The sequence below is a fragment of the Pagrus pagrus genome (genome assembly GCF_965226575.1).
Source record: "Pagrus pagrus genome assembly, chromosome: 5".
NCBI classification, from domain to species: Eukaryota; Metazoa; Chordata; class Actinopteri; order Spariformes; family Sparidae; genus Pagrus; species Pagrus pagrus.
The window spans coordinates 24,736,468-24,749,215 of NC_140189.1; the positions used below are offsets into that span (position 1 = coordinate 24,736,468).

The 12,748-nt window shown below is 40.9% G+C and overlaps 1 protein-coding gene across 2 annotated transcripts; it reads left to right on the forward strand.

Annotated features, from left to right (window-relative positions):
- Positions 1-11,700, forward strand: hrh2a (histamine receptor H2a). 2 transcript variants are annotated; one of them, XM_084352831.1, is made up of 5 exons: positions 1-63; positions 6,975-8,566; positions 8,744-8,927; positions 10,359-10,549; positions 11,045-11,134. In XM_084352831.1, the coding sequence occupies exons 2-4, from the start codon at positions 7,561-7,563 to the stop codon at positions 10,366-10,368; spliced, it is 1,200 nt and encodes a 399-aa protein (XP_084208957.1). In that variant the 5' UTR covers positions 1-63; positions 6,975-7,560; the 3' UTR covers positions 10,369-10,549; positions 11,045-11,134. The 2 variants fall into 2 exon arrangements, with proteins under 2 accessions (XP_084208957.1, XP_084208956.1); XM_084352830.1 differs by lacking the exon at positions 10,359-10,549 and having other exon boundaries at positions 11,045-11,700.
- Positions 11,701-12,748: the final 1,048 nt, after the last annotated feature.

Consider the following 12,748-nt stretch of genomic DNA (forward strand, 5'->3'; position numbering starts at 1 on the left):
CTCTCTCAGGGAGCAGAGCAGAGTAGCGGGGGCAGTCGTCACAGAAGAGGAAAAGCAGCAGAGGTGAGTTGATACATTTCTACTTCGTACTATTGAATATGTCACCAAACTTTGAATGAGTTGTGAGTGGAAAACATAATCCATCCAGCTGTGTTTGTGCTGCGACAGGATAATTAAGTTTCACTCAATATTTGCCGTAAGTCTGCAATGATTTGCCGTTTCCATTTCTGCAGCCAAACAAGAATATTGCTTTAATAATTGTGAAATATTTGATAAATGCCTTATTTAATTAACAGCACAATCAATACGAATGTAGTTTAATCTGTTTTATGACTTGTACATATTAGATTTTGGAGCATTTCTGCCTTTGTTAGAGTTACAATTTGAAGCATTTTAATGCAAAGACAGGCAAAGGAAAGTAGAAGATGTGACAGAGAGAAGCAGTATGTGGTTAGTGACACGCAACCTCGAACAGGCTCACTAGTTCCTGCTCTGAATGTCTGGCGGCTCAGTTGTTAGGAAACAATTGTGTTATAACGTAAATCATAGGATTGTGGTTGTGAAGAGTTCTGCTGAGTGTGGTGTAAGCATGTGAACCCAACGACAAATATACAAAGGGGTCATTTAATCAGTACTGAAAATAAGGAAGTAAGATTACTGTGTGCGTGCGTGTGTGTGAGCTAATTTATCTTTCATCTGTTACACTGCTGACATACTTTCTGTGTTTGAACTTCACCTTTCGACCTTTCATTTGTTTCAGTGTGTGAATTTTCATAGTAGCACATCGACAGACCCATAGATAGACAGATCAATAGAGATCCATAGCTCTCTTCCTTGGCTTTTATGTTGATACCGGTTGACTTTCTCTAGCTGATGCTCTTTATTCTATATGTTCAGAAGTTGTGGCTGTCACTGTCAATGCTAACCAAATCAAATCAAATCAATTTTATTCATAAAACCCCAAATCACAATCACATTGCCTCAATGGGCTTTACAAATCTGTTCAGTGAACAACATCCTCTGTTCTTAAACCATCCTGTTTATTGCAGAATGGGGAACCAACCCAATCAGTAGAATAAATATAAGCTGTAAGTACATTTCCTCAAAACCCCATAAGTTCAAACAAAGTGTTTCTATGTTGCAACTTTTCAGGTTCCTACTTCTTTCACGCTTTGCCTGCTTAGGTATAGCCACTAAAACACTTGGTTAGGGTTGAACTAGGTTTAACTAGGGTCCAACTTCCCACGATATAGAGCCTGTTTTGTCACCGCTAAAATGGCTGGAAATGGTGCAACTTCCCGTGAAAAATATCCACTTTTGGTCGCCACTAAACTGGCTGGAAATGGTGCAACTTCCCATGAAAAATATCCGCTTTTGGTCGCCACTAATATGGCTGGAAATGTCCCCACAGACTGGAATTGCAGCTGCCCGTTTGGCAGCCTTGTGGCTTGTAATAACGCAACCCCCTTCCCCCCCAGCTCACGTGATATGCCACGTCTGATTCAAATGTCAACCTTGCACACGTTAATGCTAACATAATAAAAATGAAATGTAAAAAAAAAAAAAAATCATAAACTGACACTAAGCTAAATCACTATAATGGCAGATTAAGGGTTTACCCAAGTCAGCAACTACTGAATCTGCTCTGTCTGTATAGACCGAAACATCCACCAGAATAGTGAGAGGATGTGGTTTAGTGTCATGACTTGGTCAGGGAACCAGACACCGTGCGTAGCAGCTCAGCAGAAAGTTCCCTGTTCAAATAGCTGCAGGGAAGTGTAACAGTAAGATATGACAGGGAACAAGTTGACTCTGGACCTGTATGAGTGTGTGTTGTGTATACAAATGTCTTTGAGTGTGTCTACTTACTTAGACATTTATTAAGTCTAAGCACAGCATACAGAAGCTGTAATGTTAGCATAACAGAGGTGCGGTAAGGTCAAGATTGACACACTGGCACATGTCTGTGCCACAGTAATACATGCTGTTAGTGTTTATACATATTTTATGCATCTGATCCCCCTGTCTGTGTAAAGCAGCCACCTGTCTGTCGCTCGGTGCGTTTCATTTTCACGCTTCGTCAAGATCCGCCAGCTTCTCTCAACTGGTCAGGAGGACATACAACTGTTACCAAGCAACCCACCATCCCAGACCACTTTCCTCTCTCTCAGGGTCTCTCAGTCAAGGACAAAACAAAGACAAACAGGAAGACAGGCGCAGACACGCACACACACGGGCCCACCCATTCCACACACAAACATACACACACAAACTCACAGAGGCGTTGGCACGTTCACAAAAATGCAGACTGCTATAGATTACTTTGCAAAGCAGAGGAAGTAACTGAGCCAAGTATTTAGTGCTCAACTGAATTATATTAGGATAGATGAAGCCTTCATTTGTCTGATTGAATTATGAAGCTCTTATGAATGCTGCGCGCAGGGAAAATTTGCTTTCAACATCTGTAGGCCTCCTCAGAATGCATGTTCCCACTAATTAAATGTTTGATGACCTTGTACCAATTAAAATTCCTTGCTTTTCTCAACATAGATCCATCATAAACAATCTACAGCTTTCCTAATATGATAGATGCAGAATCAACAGCAGCTCCTGCCACATTTCACATTTGAATTTGTCTAATCTTTTGGCCACTCTGCGGCTGTCTAACAAATTGTACATCACTAAAAAGTACATGGAGTCATTGCATGTACTTCTCAACACATTTCAGCAGCACTGTAGAGAAGAGGCAAGTGATTTGGTTCAGTGCGTCATCTTTGGACACTAACATACCACCTGCCAACCGTTAGGTGGCACATCAGCTAACTGTGTTTTAGTTTAAATGAGCTGAATGAATGGGTGAATGAATGAAGGCTTTAGTTATTTACTGTCTCTACTGTGTGACTACTGTGTCTGCAGCAACCGGATAAAGTTAATTTCACGCCCTGCTGATGATCAGAGCTTATCTCAATATTGCAATGAGCTGTAAAAGTAGAATTGAATCAATTTCTGACTCTTTGTAAACATTTTCCAACACATTACTTCACATTTGTGACAATACAGATGGTTGATCATCGGGCTACCGAAGAGAAGATATTCCTCGTCTGTGTGTTTTCTAATAAGACACGTCTGGCTGGTGGAAAAGGTCGCACAATGAGTACTTGGTATTTGCAGAATCTCAAATCAGGCAGCGAGTCCCAGCTGAGAGGTAAATAACCTCATTACTCATCTCCGAGCTCAGACCGTGTCTGGTCCAGAGCCACTGTTCCAAGTTCTCTTCTGCGCGCCTTTCATCTCAATACCCAAATTGGGCTCATTTCGCCAGACCACTCACTGAGTAATGGCAGGTCTAGATGGGGGAGAATGAAGCTTTTTCCAGCTCGTTTGCATCTTTCTTTGCACTAGAAAACAGGGCACAAAGATAGGAAGCCATCCTGAAAGTTAATCACTTTGTTATGTCGGTCAACTGCTGGGTGTCACCTCAGATAGACCCGTCCTGGGACGAACCGTTCGTGCAATCTCCTTCGAAACCACAAACCCATGCAACGCTTTGTTGTCTCTTGAAAACATGAAACGGCATTTTCTTGCAGAAAACCTCCATAAGTAGAGCAGCCTTTACATCCTGTGGAAAACACTGCACTCAGCAGCCATTATGATCCATTACAGTCCTCAAAGATTACAGAGACATGTGTTGTGGGTTGTGTTGTAGTATGTGCATTAACACCTACATACGAGTGAGAGTCTGTGATTATATATACAGATACAGTAACACTCACCATTGTATTCCATTAGGAACAACTAATGAGATATTTGTGAAAGAAAACAGATGGTCAGTAAGCAAATAGCGCTCTGTCTGAATGAGTGATGCTTTATTTACTTTAAGGGGATGTCACACTACTCTACATAACTGACTTGTGACTTTCTACTGTAGATTGCACAGACTAACAGTGACTTGACATGGATAAAAAAATAAAATAAACCCAAGTCACTTGCATCTTTCTTGGACTAAATGAGTCTTGTGCTTACTTTGTGGTTCTTGGTAAGTGGGCAGTGTTGTATATTAATATAGTTTTATTAAAACACAAATGTTTATGCAGAAATAAACACAGGAAACTAATATGGTTATGCTCTCACAGACGCACTGTAACATGGGAAAAGGAACTAAAGCATTCAGCAGAGGGCAGATAACACATTTACATACCTCATATACATTAATCCCGAGGTTGAGACAAGGTTATTGATAAAATTCAAGTAACTGTAATTCATGTCCATATGTGGACATTCCTCACAGGCCACTGTTGGATCAGAGCCAAACTTGTTCCGACTGTTTGTTTGAGCAAGTGTACGTGTGAGAAAAAGTGAAAGATAGAGTGACTGACAGTGTGAGAAGCAGATTTCAATGATGAAAACGGCTGAAACGTGTGGTCTCGGTGAGTCAGTCAGAGCAGCTGTCAGATATAAAAGGCTGAGATGTCATGTGCATTTGAGAGCTGCACTTCATACGTTAGTAGCTGCGTTATCAGTGTTTGCTCTAGATGAAGTTCAAAGCAGCGAGTCGGTGACAGAAATGTGTCCACGAAAAACAAAGAAGTGAAGATTAGAAGAGTTCAAAGATTAGAGATGGTGGTCTGGTTTCTGTAGACCCAGATTTAATTAAAAACCTTTCTTTCCGTCTTCTCTTGATTAAATAGTCCAATTCTCTTTCTTCTCGTCTTCATGTGAAGCCAGTGTGTCCACCTCTGACGTCTCGCTCTCTCTCTCTTTGAGGTGATAAGTGAGTGGCTCTGGACCAGGTCTGGCAAATGTCCCAATACCCATTACAGTGCTAGAGAATAGACGGGCAAACATTACCCACCACCCACTGACGCAAACACATGTACTCCACACACACACACATCCTTACTTATCAAGTAGTTACCCTCATTCCACCAAGCACACATTCAAAACCTCTGCTCACATGCCATTAATGAATGAGTTCACAGAGGACGAATTACACTGTGCAACCCTCCCAACGAAGTCTATTAAAAAAAGACAAAAAGTCTGACAATATCTACAAGAGAATTACGTTAAAGTTAAGTTGCAGTAAGGTAAATAATTATACTGAAGCGTGTTAGGGGTAGTCGGGTGGAGGTTCCCAGAATACTTTGATGCCATAAGAAGTAGAAGTAAACTGTTTTCAAATGTTTTATAAATCACCAGAAACTGTTGGTGTTGCTGTTCATCACACTAATACTAGATATGTTTCTGATAGATTACCGTTACTGTTGTAGTAAAAGACCATGAGTGAAGTCGTGCACATGGTTACTGACAACATGCCTGTGTGACTAATAACATAAAAACTCAGACACAGACATATTTCCAGAAGTCAGACTGTCACAAGACAGTAAGTCACTTGTAAAGATATATTTCTGTACAGGGTCAGGTATTGTGACTCACTGGCTGAAGTGTTCCTAGTGAGTTATTGCAAAAATATAACAATACTAATTAACTAAAGAATTAACATTTACTTGCCCATTGATTAAAACCAACCTTTTTATTATTCATGGGAATTTGTTGTATTGGTATTCAACTCATCTGCTCCTTATCTTTCATCAGCCAGACTAAACCCCTTGAAACCTGACTCAAGATTTCCATTTCAGACTTAGAGGAATCAAACAGGGTTTCACTTGAAAGCGTTGCCACATGATTGCATCAAATTGTGAATCATATTTAATAGTATTGAAGACCAAACTAGTCGTGACATCACCTCAGCTGCAGCAGATTGCTCAGAGACAGTCAGCCTAGCTGTTTACACAGTTGCACATACTGCACAAATACTGTGCACACAACGAGCACGCTCATCCGCCTTGGTTTATGGTTTTATCATAGATAGACTGGAATTCCCATTAGCTGACTGTCTGAAATGGCAGCTCTTTTTTGCTTGTTTCATCACGAAAACTGAACTGACATAAAAACAAACACTTACACATTTAATAGGAACATGCATTTAAAAAAAACTAAAAAAAAACCCACCATAGTTAATTTGATGATATATGTTGTGACTGGATTAATTAGTACAGTGGCCGTCTCATACTAAATTCTCTACCATCATAAATCATGCATGCAACGCTTGAGTCAGACACACTGTGTCGACTTTTCGTTTCACATCTCAGCAAGCCAAGACTAAATTTAGTTTGAGTGTGAAAGTGTGTGTGTGCACTCTTGTATCGCTATCTTTGTGAGGACCAATATCAGATTCAAACCATTGTGATGAGGACATATCTACATTGTGGGGGACATCTGAACCAGCTATCACTACTTCTCCGAATCATTGTGTGAGAGTTAAGACTTGGTTTTAATGTCAAGGCTAGAATAAGGTTTAGGTTTAGCCACAGTTTCCGCCATTCAGCAAAAGTTATATCTTGTTGTCTTTAAATAATAAATATTTAAATGTCACAACACAGTTCATTAGAAAGTTATCAGAGAATAAAAACAGTGGTTTTACATATTTCTTCAGAGTTTATTGCTCCAAAGGCAGATTTTTGTGAATGTTTCCGTTTAACTGTGAGTCATTCTGTCTGGGATTACTAATTTATCATTTTTATCAGTTACTTCAAACCTGGCGCCAAGTTTGTACTTTGTGTCTTTATAACCTTATTCTTGTATTATTATCTTGTATTTTTATTATCCAGCTCATGATAGTGTATTCCATCATCTAGTGTACTGTATTAATAAAGGCTATCTGTGCAGACAGAAAACACACAAACAAATGAAATACTGTCTAAACAAACTGTTTTGTTTTGTTTTTTGTTGTTGTTGTTGGACCAACGGATTGAAATAAATCAATGATTAATAATCAATAAATTACATTTAATAAGTTATGGTTATAACCAAACACTAAGTTATTTTTCTCTTTTGTGTAAACATGACTATGAAATATGTGAATATAGGAAATACTGTGCTGATTACTAACTGTGTTTCTCCTCTCTGTCCACTAGGTGTCACCACAGCCATAGAAGATGCTGCTGATGCCAAAGTGATGCCATGGATCACTACGAGTCTGCCACACAGACAGAAAGCTGTTCAACGGACATCACAGACATTTCAATAGCGAAGCATAGTGCTGATTCGCAATTCTCAGGTGCAGTGTTTGTGAGGAGGCAAATGTTGTTCAACCCACCTCTTGCAGGACTTTTTTGCTGAATATTGTTGTGAATGGGAATGCTGATGTGGTTAAGACACACACGAGTTGAAAGCTATGGTTAGTAGGGTTCAGGCCCAGCAAGAACAGCAAACTGTCAAGTAATTCAGCAGCTAAGAGAGAGGAAATATTGGTAGACAGAGGGCTCACACATAGATCTTAAGTCACATTTGACCATGGAGTCATTCAAGTTAGATGGTTTCCACCTTAATACAAGGGAGCACCCGAACACTCTGAGTGTACATGTTTAAAAACATTATCAATGAACTTGAGTCTTATTATTAAGAGTGAGGCCTCTTGTCTAGGTTTAAACTACAACAATGTTCCACATGAAGCTCCAGCAGTGATGTCATCACTTTGTCTCCAGTGAAGCACCAGCAATAATGTTGTCAAGCGTGATACTTGGGGTCTTCCTGTCCTTCCTCATCCTCCTGACTGTCGGCGGTAATGTGCTGGTGTGCCTGGCTGTCTGCGCCTCTCGACGCCTCCGCTGCCTCACTAACTGCTTCATCGTGTCGCTGGCTGTGACAGACTTGCTGCTCGGCCTCCTGGTCCTTCCTTTCTCGGCCCTCCTGGCGCTTAACGAAGAGTGGCCGCTTGGACCCGTCTTTTGCAACTTCTACATCTCAATGGACGTCATGCTGTGCACCGCCTCCATCCTCACCCTCCTGGCCATCAGCGTGGACCGCTACCTGGCTGTGACAATGCCTCTGAGATACACCTCGGTGGTGCTGCCATGGAGAGTTGCTGTAGCCATGGCCAGCGTCTGGACAGTGTCTGTGGCTGTGTCTTTCTTGCCCATCCAAATGGGTTGGAACACCGTTAATGGAACAGTCCAGAACCAGGGGCCTTGGGCTCCAGAAAAGAGATGTCGCTTTGAACTCAACAGACCCTACGTACTGACAGACTCTCTCCTCACTTTCTACCTGCCTCTGATAGCTATGTGCTGGACTTACCTCCGAATACTTCGCATTGCACGGGCACAGGCAAAACGCATCATCAGTGCCCGACCCACTTGCATCACCACCTACAACTGTAGGAACAATCCTTCCACCAGCACCACTGTGGTTTCCAGTGTAACAGTGGTGGCTTTCCGGGAGCACAAAGCCACAGTGACACTAGCAGCAGTGATAGGGGCTTTTGTAGTGTGCTGGCTGCCGTATTTCATCCTGTTCACGGTATTGGGCCTGAAGGAGCATCCAGACCCTAGCACAGTACCAGCATTCCCCTTTGTGTTGTGGCTGGGTTACGCCAACTCAGCCTTCAACCCTATGCTCTATGGAGCCCTTAACAGAGACTTCAGGTCAGCTTACGCCCGTCTACTAAGATGTCGATGCCCTACTTACAGTGGGTGGAGGAGCCGACAGCCATCTCCCGTTGTAACAGCAGGTAAAGATGTAGAAAGAGCTTTAAGTGTGCAGGGATATCTGCCAAGTTTCATGCTCTTTAGTTTCAGAATCGGTTTCATTTCTGAGTGAACATTTATTTCTGACCAAAGAATTGTTGCTATCATATCAAATACATTATTCTGATCTTATCCCCAGTTTTTTATTCTTCCTTTCCTAGTCCCCCTCTCAGCCAGAGATGAGCTCACAGAGGTGACACTGCTGTGTGGTCTCACCCCTCCCACCTGCAGGGCAGGTCAAACAGATCAAAACTTCATGCTTCAAGAAATAAACAGCAGGACAGCCACGGCAACCGTCCAAATTGCAAATGGCACTGCTGCCATGGATGTCAATGGCAACGAAAGGTAAATTATAATTCAGTATATACGTTCTTTCATGCATCAAATTTAATACAACTACTCTAAAAGGAGTGATACTTAACACCCAAATTGGGGTGAAAATGCTACATCACACACTCATAATGAGACAAAAACTTGTGAAAAACTTTCACAGAGAGAGGCTGCTCAGTGATCAGTGCTTTAAACTAGCTGTATGTGACCAGCACTCTCAGTATGTACTGCAATTCAACCCTTTCAGGATTTTGTGGTCTTTTGGGGGAGTCTTAGGTCTAAAATGCCACATTTTATGGCTGTTTTAGTGAAAACTTGTGATGCAAACACACTATTCATCTCTGATTCGCTATATATTTTGAATGAAACCTGCACACAGTATTTAAACATTTTCTTTGAGAGTTTTTATTTCTAAACTATTTTCTTCATCACACACACACAAACACACACACACACACACACACTTGCACTCCTATATTGACAACAGTGGACTCTCATTCTACACTGCCAAATGTGGACCTCTATTTCTGGTCATTTTGTAAAAACAAACACAGAATACTTTGTTTTAAATAAAGGGGGGACTTGCATCCATGAGCGATGTCTACCTATCGAAGAGGGGACCTCTACAGTATATACTGCAGTTGAGTTGTTTGCACTCATTCTTTCACCTAAGGAGTGTTTGTTTATCACAAAAACGTCCTCTGTTTCTTTCAGAAATGGAAAATTGAACTTAAATACTGCAAATTAAATTTTTTTATATTTCTTTGTAATATACAAATATCACAAAACTAATCATAGCCACACACATGCACACACAAGTGTACACAGAGTTTCTCATGCAAACAGACAAGCTCCCTCTTATCACTTTGTAAGTTAGACTACATTAACATTACCATTATCCATGTATATTTAATCAAACTTACTTTGACTCTGTCAGCGCTTGCAATAAATCTGGATGTAACAGCCTCCGTCATCGTGAATTGTCTTGTCTGTTGTCCTCGCATATCAGCCGTTCTCCGGGTGTGTTCGGGGGTGGATAAATGTTTGTCAATTGATGACTATCATTTGTGTTCCACCACAATGTCGCACATAGAGCAAAACAGTTTATCCCCACTTTGATGCAGAACATCATGGACTTGCATTGCATGGTCTTCAGCAGTAATTTTTGTTGGTAAATGTAAGCTGTTAGTCTCACGTCTGCATCTTCACAGCCAGAGACAAGACAGTGAGTTTGTTAACGCACATGTGTGGGTCAATGCTTTGCACAGTGAACTGAACTGACACGTGAAACTCGCAAGAAACTAAATGATTGTAACTTCCTGAAGAGACTGGTAATTGCACTAGATAATATATTATGTTGCTGTTTTATTTTAAAACACAAACAGTCACACAAACACACATATGTGTGGTACTTCTCTCATCTTTCACTCCTCTCTATGGGCCCAGGTCGTGCTGAGCCTGTGCCGGTGAGGTGGATGTTGTGTTCACTATACTGTGGTTGCAACCAAGAAGCAGAAATCCATCAGCCCGAAACAGAGAAAACAGAGCAGCAGACAGACAAAAACACAGACAGAGATTTACAGCCCCTCTATTTGGAAGCCTTCAGTGCCACCGTAGAAGACCCCATAACACACCATGTAAGTAGATATACATGACATCCCTATAGCCCCCACAGACCGTGTCAGGCCCAGAAACAAATGAACTGTGACACTCAGATCCTAGCGGTGTCGTCCGCATCGCATCAGGCCATATGGCAATATGCTTATTAGGCCAAGAACTGTGTTTTAAGCACAGAGGAGACACATTATCAAGTTTCACGTCCTGCTCTCATTTCTTTGTTTGCACTTTGTGAACAAAGAAAGCTATCTATCTATCTATCTATCTATCTAAATGGAAAGTAATGTTTTAAAAACAAAAACGTATTTATCACAGCAGTTACTGAGTGATAAACATCATGTGTGCACAATGTTCTTTATTGTATCTGATTGTTGTTTGAGCAAACTCACTAATCTCAAGACACAGAGCAGGGGCCACAGTGGTTACGAGAATGATTATTTCCTGCCTGCATATTGTACACCCAAAGTGAGCAGAGAGCCAAGCTTCTGATCCTCTTCATTTTTTGTGTCTTTTAGCAATCACACCATCTATAATCTAACAAACAAAAATGGAAGAACATCGGACCTCAGCAACTCCACACGTCATCAGCAAGAACTACTCTATGCGCACAGCCAGCCTCCATCCCAGGTCAGAACAAATGATGAGGCTTCTACGTGGATGGAGCCAAAAGTCTGGTTGTCTGACAGCCAACCATCAAACAGGGCAACATGCGGATATGCTCTTGAGCTAACTGTTGATAGTATTGATGCACTGGAGGAACAAATGAGACCAGCCGATTAACTTGTTGGTCATCAATTTCATGAATTACATTTTTTATGGTGACTCAAGAGTGCGCCCCAGTGGAAACACAAAGGATCACAACTTCAACCTGGACAAATAAAATGGAAATGAATGTTTCACAAAAAAAAGAGAGAGAAATGGACTTTTATTACACTTATCTATTCATGTGGACTGTGTTAAAATGTGTGACATTTGAATGTGTATAATGCAACCTTACTGTATGTAATGTGTCTATTTTGAAAAATGCAGGATTTGTCTTTACAGTTGCTCATTCAGTGGCATAAAGCTGGAAAATATATGTATTGTATCATACTGTAAAAATAACAAAGGACTGAAAAGGGCATGTGTTCCTCCAAAAGGGAAAATTACAACCATACTGTTCCAATAAAGAGCCAGCTTAAATAAATAATATAATAGAGACTACCATTTTGGAGGCAATACAGATGGGCTGTTGTTAAGTATGGATAGGGATTATCATGTGGGATGATACAGAAAACACTGTGCGAGTGTAAAGGAATACAAGTACAATGGAAACAATTCATCACAGCTGTCAGCACACATCGCCTCAAACTATTGCCACATTAACACTTAACCTTCTCCATACTCCAAGCTATTTCCTTTGAGGACTGACACAGAAGGGTACGTAATATCTATCTGCATGCCAGGAACCAGCTGAAAACAAGTGTTGGGGGGATTTACAACCCATTCAGCCACATGGAAATACTTACTTGGTATTCATAACAACTAGGATAGTCATTCCTTATATTCAGCTCCACAGATGTGTTTTTTTTTCTACCCCTCCATTATAGGAACTTCCTGCTCTACACTCATTTACATCAACAGCCATAAATGTTGACCAATGATTAACTCCACTGGAGCAGTTTGAGGTTCAAGGATAGGTTCAGATTTTGCTGAAAGTTTTATCTTAATAAATACCCTTATGCAATATGCACTCTGCAATTGCTTACACCAATGTAAGCAATTATGCTGATTACACATTTGTTTATGCTCAATATCTGTAGAGCACCTACTTTAATCTTTAATGTTATTTTCAAGTTGCCAGGTCTATCAAACATCCCCCACACTGACGGAGGTAAACGTGGGCCAGCTGTTAGTTAGCGGCAGTTAGCAGTTACTTTAGCGGTAAGTGAAGCTTTCTGTCTGTAGTTGAGGCAGAGCAGAAAATACTTTCTCTATACGTTTCACCTAAATCACTTCAACGTCAATTCTGACTTCATGGGAACTGAACCTTATCAATGCTAGCTTGGTTTAGCCAAGTTAGCCTTGGTTTAGACAAATAAGCACAAGCTAACACTGAACAATGAAATTTACTGGACAACAGAATACTTACTTTTATGTCGGCCTGCACCTCATGACTGTTTGATGATGCTTGGATGCTTTGTATTTTTACCCTTCCAGCAGGTTTTAGTCTGTATCCA

Bases quoted from the DNA above. Each gene is read 5' to 3' on its own strand.
- hrh2a (XM_084352830.1), top strand. From the start codon at position 7,561: ATGTTGTCAAGCGTGATACTTGGGGTCTTCCTGTCCTTCCTCATCCTC. The intron at 8,567-8,743 runs GTAAAGATGTAG...TTCCTTTCCTAG, and splicing joins ATCTCCCGTTGTAACAGCAG to TCCCCCTCTCAGCCAGAGAT. The intron at 8,928-11,044 runs GTAAATTATAAT...TGTGTCTTTTAG, and splicing joins GATGTCAATGGCAACGAAAG to CAATCACACCATCTATAATC.